The sequence below is a fragment of the Cajanus cajan genome, chromosome 5 (genome assembly GCF_000230855.2).
Source record: "Cajanus cajan strain Asha chromosome 5, NIPB_CcT2T_4, whole genome shotgun sequence".
NCBI lineage: Eukaryota > Viridiplantae > Streptophyta > Magnoliopsida > Fabales > Fabaceae > Cajanus > Cajanus cajan.
In genome coordinates, this window is record NC_138521.1 from 31,035,271 (window position 1) to 31,051,599 (window position 16,329).

At 36.3% G+C, this 16,329-nt stretch overlaps 2 protein-coding genes across 2 annotated transcripts; both read right to left on the reverse strand.

The window, feature by feature from the left end:
- Positions 1–2,354: 2,354 nt before the first annotated feature.
- Positions 2,355–3,202, reverse strand: LOC145957958 (uncharacterized). The gene is made up of 2 exons (XM_083074399.1): positions 3,139–3,202; positions 2,355–2,968 (listed from the first exon to the last, which is right to left on the reverse strand). The coding sequence occupies exons 1-2, from the start codon at positions 3,200–3,202 to the stop codon at positions 2,355–2,357; spliced, it is 678 nt and encodes a 225-aa protein (XP_082930525.1).
- A 9,031-nt stretch (positions 3,203–12,233) lies between these two features.
- On the reverse strand, positions 12,234–13,622 carry LOC109793386 (uncharacterized). The gene has a single exon (XM_020352847.3). It carries the CDS (start codon positions 13,396–13,398, stop codon positions 12,520–12,522), a length of 879 nt encoding a protein of 292 aa, XP_020208436.1. The 5' UTR covers positions 13,399–13,622; the 3' UTR covers positions 12,234–12,519.
- Between the last annotated feature and the right edge of the window lie 2,707 nt (positions 13,623–16,329).

The window sequence follows — 16,329 nt, forward strand, 5'->3', positions numbered from 1 at the left end:
ACAAATTGCTAAGAAACTAATAGAAAATGAAGTTCACAAAAAATTGTATGTAGAACATGTTAGGACTAATAACATGCATTGGAATCATTTTATGAGCACTCTAAGAATTATTAATGTTGAGACAGAAATGAAACCATACAAGAACAAATATCAATTCATATAGATTCAAAAATAAAAAGGCACAACAAGGATTTAATGACAAGCAAAACAACTACACATGACTCTAAGACAAAACTAGAAGATTAAGAAATGAAAAATGCTTGTATTCTTGTTTCTTTTAGGAGTTTCTTTTTAGAATGAATATAATAGGAGTCTAATGGAAAATAAAAGAAATCCTAAAACATTTAAAAAGACATAACAAAGAATACCTAAGGAACACACAAAGATTGATTCACAAGAATTTAGAACATGAATCAAAAACAAGCAAGACAAAGTGAGTGTGTTCTATAGATTTATTAATGTGACACAAGAACCACTCAAGGCACACAAACACAATACAATAAAAGGAAATACATGTAGGAACAGTTTAGACACAATTTCACATGTTTTTGACCGAACAAAATTGGAAGACAAAAGCTCAAGAACGAATTTACCAAGGAGACCTAGCTCTTGATACCAAATGATGGAAAACTTGTTGAGAAACCGGATTGATGTTGATTCCTCCTCAAGCTCCTCCTAGATATTTTGATCCTTGATTCTTCTTAAGCTTTCCTAAGGTCTCCAATGAAGGAGGAGACCTTAGAACCACCACGATTTGGTGGAGAACTCTCCCAACAGATGCCACTCCTTGGTGAAGAGATAAGTCTCTTCAATTCTCACCACACTCTTCTAGGGAAGGGATAAGAGAATTGGATGAATATCAAAGAGGTTTAGGGACTTTTAGAAGAGAGAAATCTGAACAATCTTCATAAATAAATCTCAATATATACCAAAAGTGTTTTACAATGAAGGAAAAACAAATATATAGGAGTAGGAAGCTTGGAGGGCAAGCTAGCCTTAATCATGGTTCACTAGGAACCATGGTAAGGTCTAGCTAACCATCCATGGTCTAGAAGCTTGGAGAGCAAGCTACTCACTTAGCTTGCTTGGTAAGCAAGCAAGGAGAAGCTTGTGCTTCAAGCTTCTAAGCTTGAGAAGGAACAAGCAATCCGGCCAAGTGATACCTAGGCAAGGTGGGCGGCTCATGGACTTAATTATGCTCCAACCGGTTTTGAAAAAATGCTGATTTGGTTTAGTTAGGTTCATCCAATGTGAATGGAACCTAGCTAAATCAAATCTATGAAAAATTAGGAGCAAAATGAGTCTAATATGTAAAATTTTGCCTAGGCCCATCTCTTGGTCCAATTGCTAGTAACACTCTCTAGCTTGCTAGTCACACTCTCTAACTTGCTAACACTCCCAATCCTAATACTAGAAAAATAAGAAAAGAGTGTATTTCTAGATAAGTTTAAATGGAGTCAAAGTGCCCAAGTAACCTACCCTAGAAACAATATACAATAGCTAATAAAAGGAAATAAAGTGCCTCACAAATACAAAGACAAAATACACCTATACAAGTATCTACTATATACAAGGTACAAGAAATCAAACTATACAATGTATGTACAATAGGGACTATGAGACTAAAAAGAGGAATCATACTCAATACTCATATTTAGCATAGGTATAAGAAGCACCTCCTCTATAGAAGCCTCCTCTAGCCTTCTAACCATGGACCTAGTTAAAGGCCCAATGGTCTTCAAGTATGAGCCTCCTTGGATCAACCTTCACCCTTCTTGGTCTTACCTCTTCCAAAGGGATCCTTGGGGATTAGATTTCATCAACTGAGCTGACATGATGAGTAATACTGAGCTCCTAAAGGGGATGTTCAAACCTTTTGTCGATGAATTGTCTTCCATTATCAGTAATTATCGAATATGGCAAACCATATCTACATATTACATTTTTCCATGTAAATTTCTGGATGTTCTCGATAATGATATTGGCGAGAGGGCTCACTTCAATCTACTTCGTGAAGTAACTGACAACTACGAGCAAAAATTTAAGCTGACACCTTGCAGGGGAAAAGGCCCAAGTATGTCCATTTCCTATTGTGTGAATGGCCATGGTGATTGCATCTGATGTAGGGCTTCGGGGTGTAGTCGACGTATGTTTCCAAATTCTTGACATACCTTGCACCTTTGGACGTAAGCTTTACAATTTGATTTCAATGTTGGCCAATAATAGCTAGCACGGATGACCCAAGTGGCCATGGATTGTGCGCCGGAATGCATACCACATATAACCCTGTGGATTTCCTCAACATACTCAGCTTGAGATTTATTAAGGCACTTGAGTAGTGGCATGGTGATGCTTCATTTGAAGAGTTCCCCTGATTCAATTACGAATCGAGATGACTTGTTTTTGAGTTTTTGATCTTTAAACTTGTTGTTAGGCAATCTTCTATCTTTCAAGTAATGCCAGATGTCGATAATCCATTCCTTTTCTTCAACCGTGGTTGTACAGGCTGCTTCAAATTCTAAACTAGGGAAGCTAAAAGTTTCTTGGATTATGGTTTGGTGTTGTCCAGGGAATTTAGTGTTGGTGAGTTTTGAGAGGAGGTCAACCTTGGTATTTTGTTCGCGAGGCACGTGGAATTTGGTAAACTCTTCAAATTGTGATATCCAATTGGCAACTACAAGGTGATATCGCTGCAAAAGGGGGTCCTTGGTTTGGTATGTACCACAGAGTTGTTCCACCATGAGCTTGGAATCATTGTTGCATTGTGCTCTCTTTGCACCAATATCATGTGCCAATCTCAAACCAGCTAGTAGCACCTCGTACTCGGCTTGATTATTAATGGCCTGAAAATCAAGCTTTAGAGATTGTTCGAGTATAATTCCTGCTCCTCCCTTTTTAACATTGGATGACCCATCAACATGCAAGGTCCATATCTGCTCATCTTCCAATGTGGCTGGAGTTAGCTTGGCTACAAATTCCACCAAGCATTATGCCTTAAGTGCGCCTTGATTTTCATACCAAATTCTGAATTTGGACAACTCTACTGACTAGGCAATCATGTGCCCAATGAGTTCTAGTTTTCTAAGTATTTTCTGAATTAGGTGGTTAGTTTTGACAACAATTTGGTGCCTTTGGAACATGGGTCAGTGCAATCTGCCCTTGGGTCAAGGTTAGATATACCAAGACTGGCAACATGGGCCATTATGAAATTGGGTCATTATCGGTCGATAGAGGAGGTCGAGGCCTTTAGGCTTTTCGCATAGCATTGAAGAGTAGGTTTTTGGTTTGCTTTTATAGAGATTATCTGCCTACCATTTTTAGGGAACTTCATGGTCAGGTGTGGGGTGGACACTACCGTACCGAGTTGATTCAGGGTTGGTCGGTCGATGATAATGTTGTATGAAGTATGGGCATAGATAAGCAGGTACTTGACCATCACCCTCTTGGTGGATGGGGGCATCCTGAATGTGGTCAGCAATTCGACATAGCCCCTAGTGTGCACTCATTCTCTAGTAAAACTGACTAATGGTTCGGTGTGGGGCTTGATGAGTGTGTGCGGAACATCTAGTTTAAGGAAGGTTGACCAATATAGAATATTGGTCGAGCTACCTTGGTCAATTAGTGTCTTGTGGACCTTCTAGTTGGTAACTTTCACAGCAATGCCAACAGGATCGTCTTGGTTAGGGTTGATAATGACATATTAGTCGTTGGTGAAGGTGATAAGCAGTGTTTGTTGTTGTTTAGGTGTCGGTTAGGCATGAATGTAGTTGACATTCCGTAGATGCCATTTTTGAGCCGAGTTGCTTACCCTATTGCTCGTGAATTCCCCTACAATGGTATTGATTTCCCCTTGAAGGGGGGCTTGTTCCTTGTCTTGCTCCAAATCTGGATGCTCGGTGCTATTTGCATTTTGTCGAGATCTTGTGGCTTGATTGTTACGAGAATGAGAGCCTCGACCTCTCCCGCATCCCTGACCATGATATCTGCCTCTATGGGACTAGGACCTCTGCACATATTGCCCAAGATGGCCAGCTTGGATTAGCTCCTCGATTTTATCTCAGAGAGTCCAACATTATTCAGTCGTGTGACTGAAGTTTTTGTGATACCGATAATGCTTGGACTTAACGACATTGCTAGAGTTATGCCCTGGGGGCGACAACGTGATCAGGTCGGTGCTGCTAACTTCTTCCAGGATATGGATTAGAGGTGTGTTCAATGGTGTGTAAAAGTCGTACTTTGGGCCCCTTCCTTGTCGAGATTTTTTAAATTAAGGTTCATTAGTAGCCTTCAATTTGTCCTTGTGACCTTGGTTTTTGCTTCCGAATGGTTTTACGCGCATTTTCTCCTGAAACTCGGGGTGTTCTTCCATTTGTATGTAGCTAGTGGCTTAAGCACGAAGTGTGACACCCTCTACCCCACATACATAATACACGATAAATATAAAGTACATTCTTGAGTAAATAAAACTTTCTTAAAAATAAGGTTTCAAAACACAGATAGAGAGTTCACATTCATATTTCGCAAATCGTAGTCCAATGCAGAAATGATGAAAAAATAAAACATTAATCTTTCCAAAACACAATAATAGTAATGAAACTCCAATGCTAATCCTAACTAAGCCTCGATGTCACATATCCTATCAGAGCATGCCCAACTGAAGCCTAAGCCTCATCACCAACATCTTCATGCTGATGATCACCTGCAACATAATTTAACCATATACAAAGAACAACAAGGGAGTGAGAAACATCTCACTTAGGTTCAGGTGCAGAAATAAAGGTTAGATAGCACACACACACACACAACAAACATATTACAAGTTACAAACACCAATCACACATAAACAATACGCATACATAATCAGTATCACATGTACACTTATTTATCATGCAATGATGTCATGGAATCGACTCATAAATGCATGTGGCACCAGTCACGTGTCTCATAATCACATTTCTCATCTTTTCTTCACTATGACCCAAGGTACACCTAGAATAGCTTGTTACATCACTGGTATGCGGCCTAAGCGACACAGCTGGAATAAATCATTTCATCACATAGCTTGTTACATCACTGGTATGCAACCTAAGCGGCACACCTAGAATAAGTCATTTCATCACATAGCTTGCTACATCACTGGTATGCGGCCTAAGCAGCACATATGGAATAAGTCATTTCATCACATAACTTATTACATCACTAGTATGTGGCCTAAGCGGCACACCTGGAATAAATCATCATATAGCTTGTTACATCACTGGTATGCGGCCTAAGAAGCACACCTGGAATAAGTTATATATGCACATGAGGCATGTCACACATTCACTATTTCATTGACTCAACATTTCACTTGTCATGGAATTTCATGTTTTATCTCATTTCATCACATTCTCATAGTCATAGCTTATCTCATTTCATCACATGTCACATTCTCATAGTCATAGTGTTCACATTAGCACATTCTCATTCACATCATGTCTCATGTCATTTGTTCATATTATACATAGTCATACTCATAATTGTTCCTCATAGGGTTTCGCACAGGAACTCACAGAGCACTCTAATTCATATCAAAATTTATCTAATTTTGAAATCAAATACATATTTACACTCTACATAACACAAGGAACACAACAGAGCAATCAGAAGACAAAATAGAAAACATTCATATTTTGCATGTTTCTCATAAGGCTCTCTCAGGAACCCACAAGGCACTCTAATTCATATCAAAACATATTTATTCTCAAAATTAATCACATATTCACACATCACATCCAACAAGGAACACAACAGAACAATCAGAAAATAAAATAGAAAACATTCATATTTTGCCTGTTCCTAGAAGCATGCATCAGGCAAGGGATTGGGGGCCAATCCAGCTACCTAACAATTATTCCCACACCTTTGAGCGAGGTTTCTCACTCCCCCCTTACCTGGATAAGTAGAAGACGAAGTTAGAGCGAAATATGGTTGATCTCCTTCTCTTGGTTCTCCTTGGTCTTCAGAGAGTGTGTCTAGAAGTAGTGTCAGAGTTTGCTATTTATAGATGTCAAGAGTGGCTAGAACAGCCCGTTTCAAATCTGAAACAACTCGTTCTGGACTCATTCATCATGGGTAAAATTCACATCTGGAACGACCCGTTCTCAAACTAGAACGACCCGTTATGGGCTTGCATTTTAACACATAATGGCCATGTTTGGAACGGCCGGTTCTAAAACCAGAACGGCCCGTTCCCAACTAGGGTTATAGGCCATTTTAGTTGTTTGTAACGACCTGTTCCATTTTGGGAACGGCCCGTTCTAGACTACTAAATATCAAACTTTTTAATAGCTTGGAACATCCCATTCCAATTTGGGAACAACTCGTTCTGGGCTACTAAAACACCTAAATAAATTTTATGAAAATTACTAAATCACCCTCAATAAAACGTATGAAAACTGGGGTGTTACACGAAGTTCATCCATGTCCGTAGGTGGTCTCCTACAAAGGCTGTCAACAAAGAATCCCAATTTTAACGCCATAAGCATGGAGTAGAGCGCAAACTTGGGATTTAGGTTTCAGATTTTTATGGAGACGCTAGCGAACCGCTCCATGAACTTCCTGAGGGACTCGGCGTCGGCTTGTCTGAGATTAGCCAACGCAGCTAATGTGATGTGATGAGGTTGACAGGTTACAAATTGGGCTGCGAATTGCCTAATCAGCTCGTTGAAGCTATCGATCGATCCCAAGGGCAGTTGGGTATACCAATTGAGAGTTGGCTTTTTCAACAAGGTGGGAAAGACGCAACACATGATAGCATCGTCTTCAGTGAAAAGGTTCATCTGGGTGATGTATGCATCGATATGCTCATTAGGGTCAATGGTGTTGTCGTACAGTTCGATGTTGAGTGGTTTCCATTCAAGTGGAAATGACGTTTCCATAATGCCATCCAAAAAGGGGTGTTGTCTTACTCCAGCCTGGGCATGCGGCTGATGTGTTCAAGGTGGCGAGGGTGACTGATGCTCTTCCTCCGGGGGTGGTTTATTGGAGAAGAAGTGGGAGCAATAAGGGGTTGTCGAGGTATCTGCACTCAGATGCGCTCATTCTCTGCATGCAGCACCACGACGTCTGCTTCATGTTGTGTACGCATGGCCGCTAGGGCTTCAGTGTTTGGTCTCCGTAAAATATCTATTTTCTCGAGCAAATTTTTGGTTGCGACGTCTCTGTCCATGTTTGGTTCGCTCCTATCGTTGTCTACTAGTCGTCTATTATGGCTTTGGGTAGAAACCATAATCTTGGCTGAAGGAAAGTTTTTCTTCAGCCCCATGGCGGATGCCAAGATGTTCTCACCTGACGTTGGTCAGATGACCACTTTCTTGAAGAGATCAATGAGTCCCTTTTGCTTTCGTAAGTTAGATGTTCCAAAGGGGGATGTACCTAAAAGAAGACTCCAATGCTTAAGTTAGTGTTTTGTAGGTGTGAATGTTTCATATATTTAGTGCATGTGCCTTGATGGTGGTTAGGGTTTTAGATATGATGAGATCGTATATTCATATTTTTATCTTGTTAGTTGAGGAATGGCTGAACCTTTGGCCGATGTTATTAAATGGTTTGGGACCGAGATGAATCTCAACGACCAAGGTCGGTGTGGCACCATACGTTCGATGTTATCTATCTAGTGTGGTTGGTATAAGTTTCAATAATTTTTGCAAGTATGTAATTTTGGTCTCTTAATTTTTGTATTGCAAAATCAATCCCTCTCATTTTTAACATCAAATAATGTTGGTTCAGTTATTAATATATCATTTAAAATTGAACATAAAATACTAGCATGCTTGTGAGCGACACTACCTAACAAGAAAAGTTACTTAATCATGTTAGTTTTCATATAAAAAAATACTATTGTTTTTTTACTATAATTATGTTATATTTTTATTTAAATTAAATTTAAAATCTATTTAAGCAATTTTTTTAATTTTTAATATATTATTTTACTACATGGCTCTAACTAATTATCAACAATGTCATTTACAAACATTAAATTTTTTCTTTGGTATGCCATGTTAATGGATTTAACCGATATTACTTACTTTTTAAAATTGTAGAAACTAAATTTATAATAAAAAAATTTAAAGACCAAAATTACACAGCAAGTAAATTTAAGCCAAAATTAAAATTTCGGCTCCCAAAATGCCGAGATTTCAGGAACCTTTTTCAATATTTGTTTTTGGCCTCCAAGAAAAAGAAGAGTGGAATCTTGTATTAGGTAGTTAATAGTAAGTCAGCACCACAGTAGTTAGTAGTGGTAACACTTTTTTGAATATTGTCGAATCACTTTATTACTAAGACCAAAGGTTATTAATTAGTGGCATCTTTAATAATCCTTTTTTAGATCTTCGTTAATGATGTTAAGGTGATAGAGTTTTGGATTTTGCTGCTGGTTTCGACAATCAAACTTTGAAAAAAACAAAAGGTTTACTTATTGAAGCTTCAAAGTAACAAATAACAAACTTTTGAATAGCTATCGATGGACTAACAAGACATTAATATGAATAAACAAGATTTAGTTTTTAAGTAAGATCTCGAACATAAATTTTTTATAAATAAAAAAATAGTTAAAAAAAAAAAAAAAAGACGTGCTAAATATGACCTAGGAAGACCAATTTAAGAAGTCACGTTCTTGCGCAAAATGACAAATGAGATGAAAATAAACGTTGTTACGCACAAGTTTGATTAATTGTTTAAATACTTAAATATAAACACAAAATAGGTAAAACATTTAGTGTTATAGGCATGGTAGTCAAAATCGCGGTTTGCCGTGTAAGATCGGACGCGTTCATGATCTTCTTTACCAATTTCGTGCTCGCGCTTGCTTTGGATCGCAAAATTTGCAGATCATACTGGATCGACGTGGAAGACCGTAAATCGCACAGAAGCGGCTCTTTTTGCATGCCTAATTTTAGGTTTGTGGGTCGAACTTGTGACCTGGTTTTATGACCCAGAATTTAAAACACATTCAGCCCCAAAAAAACCCTTACGGAAGCCCATATTCTCCCAAAGCCCAATAACTTAAGAAACATTAAAAGGTGCCCTCTGCCCCACATAGATTAAAAAGGATAAAAATCTTTCCACTCTCCCATTACAAAAACAGAGAACTAGAAGCCTCCGCTGCCTTAACTGCCGCGCTCTTAATTCTTCCTTTTACAAAAACAGAGACGGCTGCTCTTCTTTCATGAATAAAAATTAAATCTTCTTCCTTTTACGAAAGTAGAGACTCCCGCTCTTCATACGTGAAAAAAAAATAAATTACCGCCACTTCTACTCTTCTAAACCTATTTAATAAGTTCCAATCCCACTTATATTCCATTCCATCTTTCTTATTATCCCTTTGTGTGGGCTGTGAAATTCTAATTTCCTTTCCTTGCTTATGTTCTCTCTTGCCCTAGAAGTTACGAACTGATTCAGAATTGGATTTTTTTTACTGCAAGCCTGTACGTTTTTGCAGTAACCGTAAGCCTACACCTTCTCTTATTTGTGCCATTTAATTCTTTTATTTTTTTTAAAAGACTGTTACATAAATTATTAACTCTTCTACTATTTCTTATCTTCTAGACAATCATTAAAATGACTTCAAATCCAACTCCAAATTCCTTTGCCCCTATGCCTCCCAAAAATGCTCCTGGAAATAGGAGTGATGTAGCTTGGAAGCATTGTATTTCATTTGGTGGGGATACAAGAAAGCTTCAATGTAAATATTGCCAGAAGGTAATAACAGGGAGAGTTTATAGGTTGAAATATCACTTGGCTGGTACTCAAAAAGATGTTGGTGCTTGCAAGGTTGTTACGGATGAAGTGAAGAAGGAAATGTGGGAAATTGTTGTTGGTTTGCAACAAAATTTGATCAAGAAATCAAGCCTTAATAAGGAGGAGGAAAGTCTAGAAGCTGGTGATAAAAGAAAAGGCAATGAAGCAATTGACACTGGCAGTCCCATAAATATTTTTAAGAAGAGAGTAATTAGTACACAAGCCACCATCAATACCATGTTTAAGAAAGGTGTGAGAGAGGAAGCATGTCAAGCAATTGCTAGATTTTTCTACAACAACGCAATACCTTTCAATGTGGCAAAGAGTGGGAAATTCTTTGCTGTTTGATTTGGTTTCAAAGCATGGCCTTGGATTTAAGCCTCCATCATATCATGAGATTGGAGTCAAAATTTTGAAGGAGGAAGTGAAAAATACATCAATTACTTTGCAATCATATAGGGATGAATGAGAGAAAACTGGATGCACAATTATGACCGATGGCTAGACTGACAAGAAAAGAAGGACAATAATCAACTTCCTAGTGAACAACCCAAAGGGAACTCTATTTTTAAAGTCCATAGATGCTTCTGCAACATCCAAAACTGCTGAAAAAGTTTTTGAGATGATGGATAGCATTGTTGAAGAGGTGGGGGAAGATAATGTTGTTCAAGTTGTAACAGATAATGCTACAAACTATAAAGTTGCTGGTCAAATGTTGATGGAAAAGAGAAAAAGGCTATTTTGGACACCATGTGCAGCATATTGTGTTGACTTAATGTTGGAGGATTATGAGAAGAAAATCCCAATTCATGAGGAGACAATTCCAAAAGGTAAAAGAATTATAACCTTTATTTATTCAAGAACTTCTCTAATCTCTCTACTACAACATTTCACAAAAGGAAGAGACTTGGTGAGGCCAGGTATTACTCACTTTGCCACATCTTATTTAACATTAGGGTGTCTTCATGAGAACAAAGGTGCTCTAATTAGAATGTTTACTAGTAATGAATGGAAGTCTAGTAGGTATGCAAAAACAAAGGATGAAAAAACAGTTGAAAATGTGGTTTTGGATAAGGTTTTTTGAAGTAATATCATAATCTGTTTAAAGGGTGCGTTGCCTCTAATTGAACTGCTTCGATTGGTTGATTCGGATCAAAAACCAGCCATGGGGTTCATTTATGAAGTAATGGACCAAGCTAAGAAGAAGATACAAATGGCTTTCAATGCTATCAGAAAAAGGTAACTAAGTATATACTTATTTATTTAATTACTTGAAACTGAAAACAGAAAAATAACTCAATATATTTTGGTTTAGTTATTTGCCTATGTGGAGCATCATTGATGAAAGGTGGGACAAGCAACTTCATAGGCCCTTACATGCTGCATGCTATTTTCTTAACCCTCAAATGCATTATCGTTCAGGATTTAAGGCTGATTTGTAAGTGAAACGAGGTCTAATGGACTGTCTAACAAGGATGGTGAAGGATGAGGATGAACAAACTTTAATTGATGTTCAAATTGATGATTTCAAAAAATGAGCTAAATATTTTGGTTGTCCCTTGGCTACTAGGTCAATTAATTTAAAGACTCCAACAGATTGGTGGGAGTCATATGGTGATGAGCATCCAGAACTCCAAAAATTTGCAATACATGTATTAAACTTGACATGTAGCTCATCTGGATGTGAAAGAAATTGGAGTTTCTTTGAAATGGTAAGTTAAGTAGAATTAAAATATATTATACATTTATAAAATAGAATTACTAGTCTACTATGCTTGCTAGCTTCTTATCATATTTGCATTTGTTTAGGTCCACACAAAGAGAAGGAATAGGCTAAAACAAAGCACAATGAATGATGTTGTATATGTTATGGCTAATTCAAAATTAGCTAAGAAGAAGCAAACAAGGAAACCAGTTCAAATTAATTTTGATGATTTCTCATCGGATGATGAATGGATTATGGAAGATGAGCATGGGGAGAATGAAGGATTGATTTGAATGTAAATAACTTGGATTCAGATGAGAACTTGGCTCCAATACAAGTTGGGGAGGATGAAACTGCACCTCTAGATGATATGGAAATTGCTTATTTGAATGGTGAACAAGATGGAATTGAAAATGATGGAGTTGAAGATATCTTAAGCGATTATGATTTTAACTTGCAAGATTATTTGCTTTAGAGTTTAGATGGATTATCTTTTTGTAACTAAGATAAAATCTCTACTTGATAACTAGGATGGAGCCACTATTTTGTAATTGAAAACAATGGGAAAGAGTTACAGTTTTGTAACTAGGATAAGGTTTTTACTTTATAATATATATTATCAATTTGGCTTACTACTTTATATTATATAAATATCATTGTTTTTTGTTTATCTAGTTGAATTTTTTTTCTGTTTTTTACTAGGATGAAGCTGTTTTTTTTTTTTTTTTTACTACAAAACTTATGTGTATGTATATATGAATTTCATAAATTTTGTAGGATCTTATGATCCATGTTACGATCTTTCGTTTTACGATCAATACTTCCCTTTGCAATCTTTAGTAAGATCTCAATTTTGAATACCTTGGTTATAGGGAACCATCGTTATATAGACAATGAACATTTTCTTTACATTTCAATGCATTACTTTTGAATATTATACATCTACAAATCATTGAGGTAATAATCCTCAGCAGATCCCTAAAATTTGGATGCATTTGCAGGATTTGATAAAAATTGCTATTGAAAACACTCTACTGGGAGATAATGTTCAAAAGGGAAGCTCTAGTTTTAATCAATCGCCTAAACACACTCTCCAAGCCATTCTCAACACTTTCAGTGGCATTCTCCAAAGCCTCCAATCTCTCATGTGCCACCTGCATCTTCTCATCATTAGCACCTTCATTCAAAAGGGTGCTCAAAGCTGCTTCCACACACTGCAACTCATTCACATTCTCGGAGTTTTCTTCACAAGGTTTCACCCCCTTGTGCATCAACTTTGCCACCACCAACCACTTGGTTCCCTTAGAATTCGACGAAGACATGGTCAAGAATGACAAAATAAATTGAAAAACTGACAAGTTGATCAGAATGGCTTCCCTAAGCACTCTAATCACAGCACCAAGGTGATGATCAAGACCCAAAAGTGGTGACACCCCAAATTTTCCATCCATCTGCTTCAAAGATGTGATCAACTTGTTAGCATTCTTCTTCATCATCTTGGTGAACAATTTGTACTCAGCCACACTTGTTTCAACACATGACTCTCCTTTTCTTCTCCTAAGAGCAGAGTGAAGGGCTTGGACATTTTCCTTGATTTGCAACATGGTGTCCCTTGTGATGCCACATGTGTCCAAAATTCTCACAGAACCATCCAACACCTCTTCCACACACTTATCACCTCTATGGTGAGAAATCACTTGTTGGGTTGATGCCATGTTGAGAAGATCATCCAAACTAAGGTACAAATCTTCAAGCAAGGATAGGCCAGTGTGAATGGAATCTAATGTGGATATGGATGTGGATGTTTCTTCCCAAATCTTGAGCTTGCTTAACTCCTCTTCCACTCTAATGGTGCTAGGATGAGATCTAGTAGGCAAACTAATTGATCTAACATGGTACTTATTTGCCATGGTTAATTGCTCTTCTAATTTGTTGTTTTCTCTTTCACTTTCAGCTCAATTTTTGAATGCTCTTACAAAGTTCTTGACTCTCTTTATATAGGGGCTGCCCAATTATTCCAAGACGTAGAAACAAAATACAAAAAAAGAAAAAAGTTGGATCACAAATCGCCTTACTTAATTACCGTGTGGGGCATGTGGTACACGCATGGGCTTCCCTTGGATTTCGGTTAACTTGTCACATCTCTACCCTACAATTTCTCTATAATATATGATAATAATGTGATATTATATGTAGCGAAATGGGTTTGAGCCTTGAGGTGTTTACCTGGCTTCTTCTCCGTGTGTTGGTAAACAAAAATCTTCATTAGTCATCACCTAGTTTGCCTCCTCTCATGCCACATTACCTTCTTCATTTCAAATATAAAATTGGTATCCATGCTTGGGTTGTCTCAATACGAAGGAGCTTGAGCTGCAAAAACGGGTCATTAAAACTAAAGTAGAGGTTTTGAGATCCGCAATAATTTGATTGAGTCTTAGATAACCTTTTTAAAATTCCAAGAACATAGGGTCTATCTATGAAGGCGTATTTAGTGTTTAATATTGTGTGCACGAGTGGCGTGTATAATGTTTTCTTCCTTGTACTCATCCACTTTTGTTTAAAATTTTAACCATGCTTGCTTAGTTGCATTATATCTACGAAGAAGAATCTTCACATTTTCTTTTCCTCGATTTTCTTGAAGGGGGGGCGCATTTTTTTTTTTTTTAAAATATAGGATTTCAAAATTAATTTATATTTGTAAATTTTTACTGATAAAATATTATTTAATAATATCGTGAAAATCGATCTTCGGATTAAAAGGACTTAGTTAAAGGACGCGTATCTTGCTGTTAGGATTGACGCGTGTTCATATAATTGCTGGGAATCTTATGGAAAGATATAGGTGCCCCATTAGAAGCTTTGGCATGTGGCTGTGCTGCTTCTTATTCATGAACCTAACTACGAATCATGATCATGTGGCTTGTTCTCTACATTTGGTAAAACCTAAAACGTACGTGTGGATTGGGTCGGATCTATGTGATAATTTCGGTAACGAATTTGGCCATTTAAATTAAACTAGTTCAATTAGGTTATATTAATCTGAATATTAACTCGTTTAGTGTCTAAGGCTAGATCTGAACCAATTTGTTAGTTTGATTTTTATATTTATGAATTTTAACTTTTCAAAGTTGGCGTACTAGTCATGTTTAGCATTTTTCTTGTCTTCTTCGACCTCTTATTTATTTTGATGGTCTTATTTGGTGTTTAGAATAATGTTTTGATAATTGGGTTGATAATTGAACTGGTAAAAATATTTATTCATGCTTTATTAATTTAATTTTGGTTAAATTAAACTCGAACTACGGATCAAAAAAATTAAACTAAATATATAGCTTAATTACAGTTTTGATCCTCCTAATTTAGTGTAAGAGCAATTTTGGTCCTCATAATTTGAATAGCTTAATTTTGGTCCATAAATTTAAATAATGGGCAATTTTAGTCTCACAAACAATTTACCATCCAAAATTTAACAGACGTTAATGATATGAATTTTATGCTAAATAAATATTAATTATATATTATTTAATTTCTTTTCTGTTTGTAGTTCAGATTGTATGTTATTGATGCAACAGGAATGGTCCGTTCTCCAAGCAGAACGGGCCGTTCTGCTTGCACGCGTAGTCTGTTAATTTTGAAACTGGAACGTCCAAGCAGAACGGCCTGTTTTGGTCCATTCGTCATGTGTGTATTTTTGCATCCGGAACGGCCCGTTCTGAAATGAGAACGAGCTGTTCTAAAAGTGCTGCGAGGAGAACGGGCCATTCTAAAAGGAGAACGGGTCGTTCAGGATCCAGTTTTATACCATGCTCAGATCCAAAACGCAAAAAAAAAAAATTTAAATTCACATCATTAACGTTTGTTAAATTTTGGATGGCAAATTGTTTGTGAGACTAAAATTGCCCATTATTTAAATTTATGGACCAAAATTAAGCAATTCAAATTATGAGGACCAAAAAATTAGAAGGACCAAAAGTGCAATTAAGCCAAATATATATATATATATATATATATATATATATATTATACATTAAATAGTAAAAAATTTAAGTGAAATTTGAAGAATTAAACTAAGCAAAGTGTTAAATTAAGATGAAAGGCACATATATATTGAGATAAAAAAAAATCTAGATAAGAGAAATTTGTACGTAAATCTCATATATGAACTTTTATTTATTCAAAAATTATACTAAAATATAATATTCTATAAAGTCCAATTCAATTTGATTTTATATACAATTCATTACAAAGTTTGACAATTTCTTGACCGAGTCAACAAGTTTTTGACTATTTCTTTACCAAGTTGTTTAGACTAGTGACGTATTTGATTTTTGGTTCATCTACTACTTGTTAACATAATTTATAAATTAATGAATATAGAATAAAATAATAGAAATAATATTATTGAGTAAAGTCAAATTTGTAAATCTCTTTGGATAGAGGTACCACATAAATAGTGAAATCCTAAAATGATAACTAAAACAAAGGTCAAATAGAATGAATACAAAATAGAATCTAACATAAGGTTCTAGTATGAAGATCAATTAATAGAAATGAAATCTTAATTACTGTTGCGATGTCATATTTTATCAAAGTACAACTCAGTATAAGGCCAAAGTCTCGTCTCTAGCTTTATCATCCTCATAATGAACCTCATCTGCAAACATAAACCAAACACCAACAAAGATTAAAAGAAAGTGATAAACATCTTATTCTGGCTATCGATGTAAGCTATGGTCGAGTAGCCATACATAAGAAGCATTTGTTAAGTCAGACGAAGACAAAAACAATACCTAGCAAGGTTTTGAATGAGACAAATATAATGTATATTTTTATTACTAACA

What these genes read in the sequence shown, in the direction of transcription:
- LOC145957958 (XM_083074399.1), bottom strand. Translation starts at nt 3,202, where the DNA reads ATGGCCCATGTTGCCAGTCTTGGTATATCTAACCTTGACCCAAGGGCA. An exon ending in GGCAGATTGCACTGACCCAT is followed by an intron (nt 2,969 to 3,138) that starts GTTCCAAAGGCA and finishes TGGAATTTGTAG; the next exon opens with CCAAGCTAACTCCAGCCACA.
- LOC109793386 (XM_020352847.3), bottom strand. Translation starts at nt 13,398, where the DNA reads ATGGCAAATAAGTACCATGTTAGATCAATTAGTTTGCCTACTAGATCT.